General features: G+C 34.7%; 2 protein-coding genes across 4 annotated transcripts; one reads left to right on the forward strand and one right to left on the reverse strand.

Annotated features, from left to right (window-relative positions):
• The first annotated feature begins 8,373 nt into the window (after positions 1-8,373).
• Positions 8,374-12,329, forward strand: sqstm1 (sequestosome 1). 2 transcript variants are annotated; one of them, XM_023420686.2, is made up of 8 exons: positions 8,374-8,729; positions 9,919-10,014; positions 10,169-10,434; positions 10,720-10,873; positions 10,982-11,050; positions 11,222-11,355; positions 11,672-11,918; positions 12,004-12,329. In XM_023420686.2, exons 1-8 carry the CDS (start codon positions 8,561-8,563, stop codon positions 12,165-12,167), a joined length of 1,299 nt encoding a protein of 432 aa, XP_023276454.1. In that variant the 5' UTR covers positions 8,374-8,560; the 3' UTR covers positions 12,168-12,329. The 2 variants fall into 2 exon arrangements, with proteins under 2 accessions (XP_023276454.1, XP_023276455.1); XM_023420687.2 differs by having other exon boundaries at positions 10,723-10,873.
• Positions 12,330-12,769: 440 nt separating this feature from the next.
• LOC111665600 (uncharacterized) lies at positions 12,770-15,724 on the reverse strand. Of its 2 annotated transcripts, XM_023420663.2 has the most exons (7): positions 15,559-15,722; positions 15,173-15,232; positions 14,650-14,756; positions 14,513-14,567; positions 14,303-14,436; positions 14,132-14,159; positions 12,770-13,561 (listed from the first exon to the last, which is right to left on the reverse strand). In XM_023420663.2, the coding sequence occupies exons 1-7, from the start codon at positions 15,616-15,618 to the stop codon at positions 13,097-13,099; spliced, it is 909 nt and encodes a 302-aa protein (XP_023276431.1). In that variant the 5' UTR covers positions 15,619-15,722; the 3' UTR covers positions 12,770-13,096. The 2 variants fall into 2 exon arrangements, with proteins under 2 accessions (XP_023276431.1, XP_087033925.1); XM_087177799.1 differs by lacking the exons at positions 14,132-14,159; positions 14,303-14,436 and having other exon boundaries at positions 15,559-15,724.
• Positions 15,725-15,917: the final 193 nt, after the last annotated feature.

Genomic DNA, 15,917 nt, shown 5'->3' on the forward strand with positions numbered 1-15,917 from the left:
AAAATGTCATAGTATAGTTTGTCATAAAAATATCATACAAATGTCATAAAAATGTCAAGGTATAGTATGTCATTCAAGTATCATAGAAAATTTTATACAAATGTCATAGAAGATGTGCCATAAAAATATCATAAAAAATGTCATAGTATAGTATATCATAAAAATGTCATAGTCTAATATGTCATAAAAATATCATAGTATAGTATGTCATAAAAATGTCCTAGTATAGTATGTAATTAAGGGATCATAAAAAAATGTTATACAAATGTCATAGAAGAGTTTGTCATAAAAATATCATAAAAAATATCATAGTATAGTATGTCAGAAAAATATATTAAAAATGTCATAAAAATGTCAAGGTATAGTATGTCATTCAAGTATCATAGAAAATGTTATAAAAATGTCATAGAAGAGTACGCCATAAAAATATCATAAAAAACGTCAAAGTATAGTATGTCGTAAAAATGTCATAGTCTAGTATGTCATAAAAATATCATAGTCTAGTATGTCATAAAAATGTCCTAGTATAGTATGTCGTAAAAATGTCATAGTCTAGTATGTCATAAAAATATCATAGTCTAGTATGTCATAAAAATGTCCTAGTATAGTATGTCATTAAAGTATCATAGAAAATGTTATACAAATGTCATAGAAGATATGCCATAAAATATCATAAAAAATGTCATTGTATAGTATGTCATAAAAATATCATAGTATAGTATGTCATAAAAATGTCATAGCAGAGTACACCATAAAAATATCATAAAAACCGTCATAGTATAGTATGTCATAAAAATGTCATAGTATAGTATGTCATTAAAGTATCATAGTATAGTATGTCATTAAAGTATCATAGTATAGTATGTAAATAAAATATAAAAAATGTTATAGCATAGTAAATAAAATATCATAAAAATGTCATAGTATAGTATGTCATAAAAGTATAAAAAATGTCCTAGTATAGTATGTCATAAAAATGTCCTAGTATAGTATGTCATTAAAGTATCATAAAAAATGTCCTAGTATAGTATACCATAAAAATGTCATACTATAGTATGTCATTCAAGTATCATAAAAAATGTCAAAGTATAGTATGTCATTCAAGTATCATAGAAGATGTTATACAAATGTCATAGAAGATATGCCATAAAAATATCATAAAAAATGTCATTGTATAGTATGTCATAAAAATATCATAGTATAGTAGGTCATAAAAATGTCATAAAAACCGTCATAGTATAGTATGTCATAAAAATGTCATAGTATAATATGTCATTAAAGTATCATAGTATAGTATGTCATTAAAGTATCATAGTATAGTATGTAAATAAAATATAAAAAATGTTATAGCATAGTATGTCATAAAAATATCATAAAAATGTCATAGTATAGTTTGTCATAAAAATATCATAAAAATGTCATAAAAATGTCAAGGTATAGTATGTCATTCAAGTATCATAGAAAATTTTATACAAATGTCATAGAAGATGTGCCATAAAAATATCATAAAAAATGTCATAGTATAATATATCATAAAAATGTCATAGTCTAATATGTCATAAAAATATCATAGTATAGTATGTCATAAAAATGTCCTAGTATAGTATGTCATAAAAATATCATAAAAAATGTTATACAAATGTCATAGAAGAGTTTGTCATAAAAATATCATAAAAAATGTCATAGTATAGTATGTCATAAAAATATATAAAAAATGTCATAAAAATGTCCTAGTATAGTATGTCATTAAAGTATCATAGTATAGTATGTCATAAAAATGTCCTAGTATAGTATGTCATTAAAGGATCATGAAAAATGTTATACAAATGTCATAGAAGAGTTTGTCATAAAAATATCATAAAAAATGTCATAGTATAGTCTGTCATTAAAGTATCATAAAAATGTCATAATATAGTATGTCATAAAAATGTCATATTATAGTATGTCATAAAAAATATAAAAAGTCATAGTATAGTACATTATAAAAATATCATAGTATAGTATGTCATAAAATTATCATAGAAAATATCATAAAAATGTCATAGTATAGTATGTCATTAAAGTATCATAGAAAATGTCATAGTCTAGTATGTCATAAAAATGTCATAGTTTAGTATGTCATAAAAATATTATAGTGTAGTATGTCATAAAAATGTCCTAGTATAGTATGTCATTAAAATATCATAAAAAATGTTATACAAATGTCATAGAGGAGTTTGTCATAAAAATAACATAAAAAATGTAATAGTATAGTCCGTCATTTAAGTATCATAAAAATGTCATAATATAGTATGTCATAAAAATTTCATATTATAGTATGTCATTAAAGTATCATAGAAAATGTCATAGTTTAGTATGTCATAAAAGTATAAAAAATGTCCTAGTATAGTATGTCATAAAAATGTCCTAGTATAGTATGCCATAAAAATGTCATACTATAGTATATTATTCAAGTATCATAAAAAATGTCAAAGTATAGTATGTCATTCAAGTATCATAGAAAATGTTATACAAATGTCATAGAAGATATGCCATAAAAATATCATAAAAAATGTCATTGTATAGTATGTCATAAAAATATCATAGTATAGTAGGTCATAAAAATGTCATAGCAGAGTACGCCATAAAAATATCATAAAAACCGTCATAGTATAGTATGTCATAAAAATGTCATATTATAGTATGTCATTAAAGTATCATAGTATAGAATGTCATTAAAGGATCATAAAAAATGTTATACAAATGTCATAGAAGAGTTTGTCATAAAAATAACATAAAAAATGTAATAGTATAGTCCGTCATTAAAGTATCATAAAAATGTCATAATATAGTATGTCATAAAAATTTCATATTATAGTATGTCATTAAAGTATCATAGAAAATGTCATAGTTTAGTATGTCATAAAAGTATAAAAAATGTCCTAGTATAGTATGTCATAAAAATGTCCTAGTATAGTATGTCATTAAAGTATCATAAAAAATGTCCTAGTATAGTATGCCATAAAAATGTCATACTATAGTATGTCATTCAAGTATCATAAAAAATGTCAAAGTATAGCATGTCATTCAAGTATCATAGAAAATGTTATACAAATGTCATAGAAGATATGCCATAAAAATATCATAAAAAATGTCATTGTATAGTATGTCATAAAAATATCATAGTATAGTAGGTCATAAAAATGTCATAAAAACCGTCATAGTATAGTATGTCATAAAAATGTCATAGCATAGTATGTCATAAAAATATCATAAAAATGTCATAGTATAGTTTGTCATAAAAATATCATAAAAATGTCATAAAAATGTCAAGGTATAGTATGTCATTCAAGTATCATAGAAAATGTTATACAAATGTCATAGAAGATGTGCCATAAAAATATCATAAAAAATGTCATAGTCTAGTATGTCATAAAAATGTCATAGTCTAGTATGTCATAAAAAATATCATAGTATAGTATGTCATAAAAATATATTAAAAATGTCATAAAAATGTCAAGGTATAGTATGTCATTCAAGTATCATAGAAAATGTTATAAAAATGTCATAGAAGAATACGCCATAAAAATATCATAAAAAACGTCAAAGTATAGTATGTCGTAAAAATGTCATAGTCTAGTATGTCATAAAAATATCATAGTCTAGTATGTCATAAAAATGTCCTAGTATTGTATGTCATTAAAGGATCATAAAAAATGTTATACAAATGTCATAGAAGAGTTTGTCATAAAAATATCATAAAAAATGTCATAGTATAGTCTGTCATTAAAGTATCATAAAAATGTCATAATATAGTATGTCATAAAAATGTCATAATATAGTATGTCATAAAAAATATAAAAAGTCATAGTATAGTACATTATAAAAATATCATAGTATAGTATGTCATAAAATTATCATAGAAAATATCATAAAAATGTCATAGTATAGTATGTCATAAAAGTATCATAAAAAATGTCATACTATAGTTTTTCATAAAAATGTCCTAATATAGTATGTCATAAGAATATCATAAAAATTTCTTCATATAGCATGTCATAAAAATATCATAAAAATGTCATACTATAGTATGTCATAAAAATGTCAAGGTATAGTATGTCATTCAAGTATCATAGAAAATGTTATAAAAATGTCATAGAAGAATACGCCATAAAAATATCATAAAAAACGTCAAAGTATAGTATGTCGTAAAAATGTCATAGTCTAGTATGTCATAAAAATATCATAGTCTAGTATGTCATAAAAATGTCCTAGTATAGTATGTCTTTAAAGGATCATAAAAAATGTTATACAAATGTCATAGAAGAGTTTGCAATAAAAATATCATAAAAAATGTCATTGTATAGTATGTCATAAAAATATCATAGTATAGTATGTCATAAAAATGTCATAAAAACCGTCATAGTATAGTATGTCATAAAAATGTCATAGTATAGTATGTCATTAAAGTATCATAGTATAGTATGTAAATAAAATATAAAAAATGTCATAGCATAGTATGTCATAAAAATATCATAAAAATGTCATAGTATAGTTTGTCATAAAAATATCATAAAAATATCATAAAAAATGTCATAGTATAGTATATCATAAAAATGTCATAGTCTAATATGTCATAAAAATATCATAGTATAGTATGTCATAAAAATGTCCTAGTATAGTATGTCATTAAAGGATCATAAAAAATGTTATACAAATGTCATAGAAGAGTTTGTCATAAAAATATCATAAAAAATGTCATAGTATAGTATGTCATAAAAATATCATAAAAATGTCATAAAAATGTCAAGGTATAGTATGTCATTCAAGTATCATAAAAAATGTCATAAAAATGTCATAGCAGAGTACGCCATAAAAATATCATAAAAACCGTCATAGTATAGTATGCCATAAAAATGTCATAGTATAGTATGTCATTAAAGTATCATAGTATAGTATGTAAATAAAATATAAAAAAATTCATAGCATAGTATGTCATAAAAATATCATAAAAATGTCATAGTATAGTTTGTCATAAAAATATCATAAAAATGTCATAAAAATGTCAAGGTATCATAGAAAATTTTATACAAATGTCATAGAAGATGTGCCATAAAAATATCATAAAAAATCTCATAGTATAGTATATCATAAAAATGTCATAGTGTAGTATGTCTTAAAAATGTCCTTGTATAGTATGTCATAAAAATTTCATATTATAGTATGTCATAAAAATATAAAAAGTCATAGTATAGTACATTATAAAAATATCATAGTATAGTATGTCATAAAAGTATCATAGAAAATGTAATAGTATAGTCTGTCATAAAAATGTCATAGTATAGTATGCTATTAAAGTATCATAGAAAATGTCATAGTATAGTTTTTCATAAAAATTACATAGTTTAATATGTCAAAAGTATCATTGAAAATGTCATAGTATAGTTTTTCATAAAAATTTCATATTATAGTATGTCATAAAAGTATCATAAAAATGTCATAGCATAGTTTTTCATAAAAATGTCATAGCATAGTTTTTCATAAAAATGTCCTAATATAGTATGTCATAAGAATATCATAAAAATTTCTTCATATAGCATGTCATAAAAATATCATAAAAATGTCATAGTATAGTATGTCATGAAAAATATCATAAAAATGTCATAGTATAGTATGCCATAAAAAATATCACAAAAATGTCATAGTATAGTATGTCATCAAAATGTCATTGAAATGTTGTGTTTGGTACTTAAGGTTCTAATTGGAGCCACAAACCACCAGGAAACAAGGGGTGTAATCAGTAATTTGATTTATTTACAGTGAATGTTGATTTCCAGATGCCTTCTATGGTTCTAAACACCAGAGGAGAAAAACATTACAGAATCTGCCCAACAAATCCAAAATCTGGCCTTTAAATCATAAATGTGTCAAAAAATTATTAGCCATACTTATTTAAAGTTTTTGTTTTTTGGGGGGGGGGTCATTTTTGCCTTTTATTATTCCTTTTGATACTGAAAGGACAGTGAGAGATAGACAGGAAAATGACAGAGAGAGAGAGGGAATGACATTGAGCAAAGGGCCGTTAGTCAGATTTGAACCCATGCTACGTGGTATGCACTCTACCAGGTGACCCACCGAGTCGCCCCCTACCCTTACTTATTTAATTAACAAATTGAACAACATATAGAGTAAACAAAATCAAACTAGAATAAACCACAATCCCCAAGAAGAAAGATAAACAAAATACTACTTACACAGAAGATAAAGCAAAAGACGCATGAAAAACACACACCAGAATTCAAGAGGTAACGGGGGTTGGAGACAAAGAGGAAGTCCTCTATTTACAAGGTGGGAGGTGGAGCCCCCTTGTGGAGAGGAGGGAATACGACTCTGCAGTTTCTTACACATAGTATAGTATGTCAGAAAAATATGAGAAAAATATCATAACATAGTATTAGTGCCCATACTGGAGTATTAGTACTCACACCGTAGTATTATTGTAGTATTAGTAGTCATACTGTAGTATTAGCACACATACTGTAGTATTACTTTAGTATTGGTACTCAGTGTTTGACCAGTGCTTCTGTTCAGTTTGTTTTCATGCTGAGCTTCATCTTGTGACTCTGACTCACTTCACACTCTCTGATCACAAGACTGATGACTCACTGTCACCTGACCCCTGTTCTGCTGCTGATTGGCTGATGAGTGATATCATGATGTAACACCTGAGCAACTTCTGGAAATACAGATGAGAAAAAAAAGGGAGCTCATCTGAAGAAACAGAAATAAAACACAAACACAACAGGAGGATGAAGAAGAGCTCATGTTCAGGAGGAAGAAGAGTGAACGTGTGTGTTCAGGTCTGCACGGATTTTAGGTTTAATCAGTTTAATGAAACTGAAGAGCTGAATATCTGTAAACAGGGTTAATATTTGTTTTTAAAGATACATTTAATTTATTTCACAGAATTAAAAAGAAGAACAGATACAGACAAACAACTTTAAAAAACTACAATGTCATACACTTTAAGACCATCAGCAGGAAAAACTAAAATAAAACAATCAAATACATCATAGATCATGAAAAATAGTATGGACATACACAAAATATTATAAATGAAGTGATGAATGAAAAAAATGTTGGCTGGTCCCTCTGACGGGGTTGCAGCTCCAGGTCTGGAGCTGCAACTAACGATCATTGTCATCAATAATTCAGTAGCTGATTATTAGTTTTTGATGAATTCTTTGGTCTATTTAAATGTAAGAAAATAGTAAAAACTTATAATTTCCCATGGTCCAGTGATGTCTTTGAATGTCTCATGTTGGGTCTCCAACTGTCCAAAACCCAAAAAACGTACATTTACTGTGATTTACAACAAAGAGCAGCAACAAACCGTAACAGAAAATGTTTTAACAATTATTCATGTGAAAATTGTTGGGTCTTTTTTTTAAATTTTTTTTTTTATGATTAATTCATTGATTAATCTACTGATAAATGAAACAGTTGACTTCAAAGATAAATTGAAATATTTTAATCAAGCAGGGAAGAACCACATGAAGGACTGATGTTTTATATTGTATTTGTACTTGTAGGGGGATTTTTGGGAGGTTTCATGTCGCAAAATCAAACTTCAGTGTATTTAGACTTTTAGTTTATAATAGGACACTCGGACACTCAGAAGAACAGGCCATATATATATATATATATATATATCTGCATTGGAGAGCATATTCTATTTTATCAATGAAATTGAAATTGAAATTAAAATTAAAAATCTGTTTGTTGAACTGATGGTTCAATTAATAGAAACATTTAATGTGAAAACAGAATGAAACAGTTTGAGAACATGTTAAAATTTTATTAAACCTGTTTATTAAACTTCATGAAACCTATTTATTAAAACTTATTAATCTCTATTAAACCTTATTAAACTTTATTAAACCTGTTTATTAAATCTTATTTATCTCTATTAAACCTTATTAAACTTTATTAAACCTATTTATTAAAACTTATGCATCTCTAATAAACCTTATTAATCTCTATTAAACTTTATTAAACTTTATTACACCTGTGTATTAAACCTTATACAATTTTAATAAACCCGTCTGTTTACATTTCAGGCTTCACTAAAACACTTCACAGTTAAACACTTAAACAATCTGCTATCTTGTCTCATGACGATGACTCCGTTTTATTTTTATTTATCTTATTATTCATGAACTTTACACAGAGTGAATCTAATTGGTCCACTGACTCATTGGGGAAATTCCCTCATTGGAAAGTGCTTAGTCATTCCTTGAGTTCTCATTGGTCGACTGGGCGGAGTCATGTGCGCCGACCAATTGAAGGCCGCGACAGTATTTACGTCTCCTAACGACAGTGACGTCAGTCGCGGAAGTAAACATAAACTAAGCTGAGAGGTTTTAACGCTGCGTCACAAAGTTTTTCAACGAGTGTAGAAGTGCGTGTTGTCTGGTCCACTTTGAGTCTCAGTCCTCTGTCTGCCTCACTTTGGTTCGGTTCAGAGTCTGGTTCGGTTTGGTCCGGTTCAGTGTGCGGTTTACCCGGGTCCCACAGCAGCATGTCAGTGACGGTGAAGGCCTACCTGTTGGGGAAAGACGAGTCGGTGAAGGAGATCCGGAGGTTCGCGGTGGATCAGGACGTTTCCTGCATCTTCGAGTACCTGAGCAAGAAAACCGCGGGAGTCTTCAACAACCTGAAGAACAGCGGGTTGAACTTGTACTACAGAGGTAAGACATTTATATTATTATTGTCTGATAACGGAATCTACGTGTTTGATACAGATCAGTCAATATAAAAAGTCCCACTGAAGATAAAACACTGAGATGATTATAAATATATAAACATGTAATGTACCTGCACATTTAAATCAGGTGTTTCTCTGTTCGAGTTCAGGTGTGAACCTTCACCTGCTCCTAATTTCAGGAATTCTGGTCAGACTGGTTTCACTGGGCAGGGACAGGTGTACATGCCTGAGTGAACAGGTGTTTCTGAAGTTAAATATCTGTCATTAAAACTGATTTGTGTTAAATAAAACATACAGTTTGAATCCTGAAGCTGCTGCACTAAAATCAAGTAGAGCAGGTGATATGTTATGTATGAGCTCAGGTGTGCTGACTCCTCCCCCTGCAGTGTTTTGGGTGTTTGTGGGGACCAGGACTAGATGGTCCTGACTACCGCAGGTGTCAGACCAGGTTCAGGTCAGGATCAGGTCCACTACGGTTCTCACACCTTCAGACAGACCAACAGAGGAGTGTTAGATTTATTTTTATTAGAATTATTTTTCAGATCAAACAATAATAAAGTTAAACTTCAGATTGTGACCTTTAAATAATTTAAAACCATTATATGTTGGTGAGGAGATAAAACTATAATATATATAATATAATATAATTATATAATATATAATATAACAATTAACTCTAAAATCATGATGTTACTGTAACAATCTAATATAATAATTAACTTTTTATTTCCATTTAAATTAAAAGCATTATTGGAGAATGTAATTCTCTTAAACTCATTTCACTCTGTTTGAATGACACTGATTTATTTTATAAAATAAATGGTGTTTCACCTGGTAGAGCAGGTAGCACAAAGGGCTAGTCCTCACCACAGCGGCCGCTGCCCTTCACTGCATGTCCTCCCCCCTCCCTCCCTGACCCCCCCCTCCCTCCCTGACCCCCTGCGTCTCTGCTAACTGTCAGATTAAAGGCAAAAAAATAACTTGAAAAAATGTCAATCTTTATGTAGATTTGATATAAATTTACTGAATATGAATATAATGTAAATGTGTTAGTTTAATGATGTTTAATTCTGTGAATATTAAACAATCACTGAAGCCTTAATGTTTCAGCTTGAGAGGTTTTGATGTCATTATTAGAGTGGAGATGATGATGATGATGATGATTGTTCCAGATGAAGATGGAGACCTGGTGGCCTTTTCCTCTGATGATGAACTGATGATGGGGCTGGCCTGTATGAAGGATGACACCTTCCGCCTCTTCATCAAAGGTAAACACATGATCCACACACCTGGAGCTCACCTATCTTCAGACAGATGGTGACAGTCAGAATAAAATAATATTGTAACAGTTGATCAGATTAATAATAATAATAATAATAATGATCTGGTTTAAACTGCAGTGTTTCTGTTTTAACTCTTTAGAGAAAAAAGAGCACCGCCGGGACTTTCCTCTCCATGCCTTCCCCCCCTTCGCCTTTGGCCCCCCTCCTCCCCCTCCACTTGGAGCTCCTCACCTGACCCCGCCCCCTGCCCTGCACCCTAATGTCACCTGTGACGGCTGCGAGGGTCCGGTGGTGGGAACTCGCTTCAAATGTTCTGTTTGTCCGAACTACGACCTGTGCTCTGCCTGCCAGGCTCAGGGGACACACACTGAGCACGCTCTGCTGCCCATCTGGCACCCACTGCAGGTGAGGGGGATCATGGGATACCTATGATGTCATAGTGTGATAACCACCAGAGGAACTTTATTATTATTAAAACTGTATTTACAGCTTCAGACATGAACAGCAACTCTTAATGTTTCCTCAAACAGTTCAGGACCTGGGTCGCACGCACGCACGCGCAAACACACACACACACACACACACACACACACACACACACACACACACACACACACAGGTGAGCTCACCAGTGGTGACCTCAACACTCAGTCAGGTGTGTGGCTGAACTGTTCCTTCTCCGTCTGCCAGCAGTGGTTTCCTCGGGGGAAGTGGATGAAGAGGATCAGAAACTGCCCGGGGAACCAGAACCAGAACCTGAACCAGGGTAAGACCCACAACCAGGACCAGGACAAGGACCATGACCAGGACCAGGCTGGACCCTCCACACCTGCAGATGAATCTGGTCAGTATCAGGAACTGCTTTTACCTAATAATCAATAACTGACCTTTGATGACCTCTGACCTCTCCTAACTAATGACATCATCAGTGATCTCTGACCTCTATCCGCAGCCTCTCAGGCCAATGTGGACTTCCTGAAGAACATCGGGGAGGGTGTGGCGGCCATGTTGAGCCCACTGGGTGAGTGATGTCACTGATCACACCTGAGATTAACAACGCTTTCTGATTGGTTGACACTCGGGAAGTGATGGTGTTCTTTTCAAAATAAAATTTCAGTTAAAGGAGGAAGTGATTTACATCAGTTTGACTAACATGACTGGCCTCAAACAGGAAGTGATGTCATGTGTGCAGGTATCGACGTGGACATCGATGTGGAGCACGAGGGTCAGAGGACGAAGGTGACCCCTCCCTCTCAGACTGGAGGGGGGGGCGATGTGAAAACTGATGGAGGCGGTGAAGACAATGGAGCCAGCGAGGGGTCAAAGGTCAGTTCTTCATCATCACCAGAAACAAGAGGTTGTGACCTCAGGTAACCCCAGCTGAAATGATTACTTACAGAAATTAATTGGCACAATTTTAACAAGTGAACTCAACATGTGAAGCTCAGAGGTCAGAGAACAGTCTGTTACCATGGAGATACAGGTGTTAGTTCAGAGATTAACTCACAGGGGACTGGTTCTAAACCTGAACCAGGTCCACCAGACACTAGAATAACCATTATAAACCAGTGTAAACCAGTATAAACCACTATAAATCAGTCTAACCCAGTATAAACCAGACTCTGGACTGTGTGGTCTACAGGTGAGCAGAGACTCTGATGAGGAGTGGACTCACCTGAGCTCCAGAGAAGTCGACCCCTCCACTGGAGAATTGCAGTCCCTCCAGCCTGGGAACCAGGACCAGGGGCCCCCATCAGAGGGACAGCAAGGGCCCCCGTCAGAGGGACAGCAAGGGCCCCCGTCAGAGGGACAGCAAGGGCCCCCGTCAGGAGGACAGCAGGGTCCAACAGGTCTTAGGGAGGCAGCTCTATACCCCCACCTGCCTCAAGGTAAGACCACATCCTGAACCTGAGTCTGAACTAACTGAGACAACTGACCCCTTCCTTTAATGACCTCTGATCCCCCCCCCCCCAGAGGCAGATCCTCGCCTGGTGGAGTCCCTGTCCCTTATGCTGTCCATGGGCTTCACTGACGAGGGGGGGTGGTTGACTCGACTCCTTCAGGCCAAAAACTTCGACATCGGAGCCGCACTCGACGCCATCCAGTACGCCAAACAGCCTCGTCCACACCAGCCCTGATGACATCAGTGACATCATCACCCATACTAAACCAATGACATGAGATTGTTTATACCGTTTCCCATAATCTGAGGCTGTTATCATAAATCAATACTCTTAACTCATTGATTAGTGTTTCCTTGTATTAGTCACGTTTCTAAATAAAAACTTTATTAAACTCAACTTTAAACTGATTCAGTTGTTATTGATCATTACAGATCGGTTCTAAAATCATCAGTAAATAAAGTGAAATATTGCTGACTGTTTTTTCTGAGCTGAAATTAATCAGCTGCTATTTTGATAGATTAGCCAGTTTTCACTTCACGTTTGATATTTAGAGCAGAGACAATTCTGATAATCAATTCATTCTGATGTTTTTACTTTTCTGACTGACAGGAAACTCAGTCGTCTCTGATCAGTTATTTTATCTGAGCTGTAACTAATCAGTATTTTTATGAATTAACCTGTTGATTATTATCATTATAATAATCCATTTAGAAAATAATCAGATTCATCTACTAATTGATTATATATTGTCTCCGCTCTGATCAATACATCAGTGGCTACAGAGAAGCTAGAGTTCATAGAGGAAACGATCAGTTCATTAATCAATCAACAAAATATTATTTTAAGTTTAAGTCTTTATTTCTTCTAGAGCTGCAACAATTTTTCAATAACTAATTAATGTTTGATCAATATCATTCTCTGATCAGTAAACTGATATTTATAACAAAATAATCAGCAGGTTATTCAATGTCAGAACAGCTGATCACCTTCATTAACCTGCTGATGAGTGAGTTTTAATTTCACATTCTGTCCAGAACCCAGAGTCAGAAACATGAGAATGTTCTCACCAGAGAACGAGACTCCAGAGGTTTCAGGACTGAACTTTTCAGATGAAACAGGTTCAGTTCCAGTTCTTTCAGAACCAGTTTCACCTACTCTATGGTTTAAACGCTCAGATCCGTCAGGAACTCCTCGTCCTCAAAGCTGAACTCCTCTTCGGTCTCAAACAGGGAGGAACCAGGACGCAGGGGGTGGGGCCTGATGACATCACAGGACAAAGAGGTGGCTCTATCCATTGGCTGATTCTGCCCACTGATGGAAGGTTCCTGCCCCACCTGCACCTGACAGTCAGAACTGAGGAACCAAGTCCACTTGGAGACTGGAGCAGTACTCAGGCTAGGAGGATTAATTCTCTTCTTACTGGGATGTTTGGTCAGACTGGACTCGTTCAGACTAGGAGGACTAGTGTGGGTCAGACTGGACTCGTTCAGACTAGTGTGGGTCAGACTAGGAGGACTAGTGTGGGTCAGACTGGACTCGTTCAGACTAGGAGGACTAGTGTGGGTCAGACTGGGAGGTCTGGTGTCGGTCATGCTGGTGGTTGTGGCTGAGGGTCTGGAGCAGCTGGACTGCAGAGAGAAGAAGAAGAAGGAGGAGGTTTAATTCTTAATAGTCCAAGGTTCCTGTTCTGTAGGTTCTGCGTTTCCTCAGGGAAACATCCTGGGTCCTCTGACCTTCTTATTAAAAACAACACAACACTGGTTCTCCAGGTTTTCATCAGTCCAGAGTCCACAAGGTTCAGACTGGGACAATCCAAATACCAGAGCGGTTTAATTTGACTTTGATTCGTACAAAGTAAATAAATCTGTAAACGTAAACATTTGAAGTAAAAACTGGTTTTATGGAGCAGATGATGAGTCCTCATGGTTCTGAGTCCTGATGGTTCTGACTAATTAGATCAATTTAAGTTCTGTCCACATCAAACATGATACACATCAGTCCAGATTCCTCTATAGAATCGAGTGTGTTGATTCATGGTGTTGGTTCTGTGTCATTACAAACTGGTTCCTAAGTGAATTTAATGATGACAACGGCTTCAACTCACCTGTACCTGACTGTATTCAGCAGGGGGAACTGTAAGTGATGTGTCCATAACTGTACAGGTAGTGTTAGTTTTTACAGTGATGTCAGTACGTTACCTGTACAGGTGTGGTTCTCTTCCTCTTCCTGACGGAACACAGAGGGTTAAAGGTCAGAGGTAATTCTTTAATGAACAGGCCACAGCGCCCCCTCACCTGGTTATCAATCAGTTTTTGATCAGTTATCTATCAGAATTGCTCTGTCTCTACAGGTAGGTGGGTGGGGCCCACCTGTCAGTCATGTTGATGCCATGGAGCTGTTGTCTGTCCATCAAAATATTGTCCTCCTCCGGCTCCCCCTCTTCATTCGCCTCCTTTGGTGCATCCAGGTACTTGAACCAACGGCTCACCTGAGTCTGACTCACCTGCAGACAGTCAGAGCAGAGAGTGTGAGTGTGAGTGTGAGTGTGTTCGTGTGTGTGTGTGTGTGTGTCTTCTCACCTGGTTGTCTCGCTCCTCCTCAGGTTCTTCCTCTCCATCTGCCTCCACCTGTTCCCTGTTAGCAAACATCAGTCAGACACAGGTGAGACTGAGGCTGCTCAAAGAAGCCGCAGTGTATTGTGGGACAGGTTAGTTACCATAGCGACCAAGTGTTCTGCTCCTGCTCCTCAATCATGGCTCCTCTGATGGCATTCAGTTTCTGAACATGACGTCTGCAGTCGGCCCCAGTGCCCCGCCCAAACTCCTGTCAATTGGTAAATAAATCAGGCTGACAGGTGACACACATGCTTCATCACAGTCACATCTGTCCAGGTGGGACTACATGATAGCACCTGCCCTACTGGTTTTAATTCTCTGATCGATCAGATCAAACTGACAGTTTGAGTGACGAGAGTACAGAACCCAAGACCAGGTCTCTGACTCGGGTCTGTAGACCAGACAGAGCTGAGTCACACCTGTTCCCAGCTAGATGACCCCTGAACTGGACGCTCAGGCGACTAATGTGTAGCGACATTCACAATGACTGAATCTCTTTGGGATTTTAAAGACAAAACAATTAATGACCAAAATATTGATTAATAATCAATAATAATAATCTTTACTCTGTGGACCTCTGTGTTCACGGTTTCCTGTGTTTCAACAATAAAGTTATTTTCTGACCTTGAGCAGCGACTGTTTATCTCCACACACTTTACAGCTCCACCTGTTCACCTTCTTCACCTGTCAGACACAAAACAACACAGGGGAAAAGTATCTCTGCAGTCATGCCTTCAGAATAAAACAAGAATCAGACCAAATCGTCACTCAATATTTCTAAGTACTTTTAATTTGATGAGGTTGGGAGGAAATAGTTCCTCGTCCTAAAACCCTGTTGGTTTTTATTTTGAATAAATATCTGGTCTTTAATAAAAACACAACAACACTGTGCTCTGCGGCGATAGAACTGAACAAGATAAATCTGGGAAACAATAATATCAAGGAATCCTGTGTTAGCCTGTTAGCTTAGCATTCAGCTCCGCAGCATTTGTGTGTGTGTAATGTGTTACCTGTTGAACCTGAAAACTCTCACACGAGAAACACCTGACCACGTGAAACTCCTGGACCATGACGAAAAGGTTTGAAACGGATCTAGCCCTGGTTCTGGTCCTCACGGTTCTGGTCTTCAGAGTCCTAATCCAGCTTTTTCTTGTTCTTCCCGGGTGTATTTGAAGCGAGATTGCACGTCACACCCTACGTCAAAGCGGCAGCAGTGAACGTGTTACGTCAGAGCGCTCCCTGCAGGCCGGAGGATCCGATTTTGTGACCCGAAGACCAGGAATAGATGTATATACTGTTGACTATTAATATAAAATAATATAATATAATATAGTAAATTTGACAGATTTCTGTTTTTTTAATAATTCAA

The sequence above is a fragment of the Seriola lalandi genome, unplaced genomic scaffold (genome assembly GCF_002814215.2).
Source record: "Seriola lalandi dorsalis isolate HSWRI2012SDOR001 ecotype SW California unplaced genomic scaffold, Sedor1 jcf7180002054655, whole genome shotgun sequence".
NCBI classification, from domain to species: Eukaryota; Metazoa; Chordata; class Actinopteri; order Carangiformes; family Carangidae; genus Seriola; species Seriola lalandi.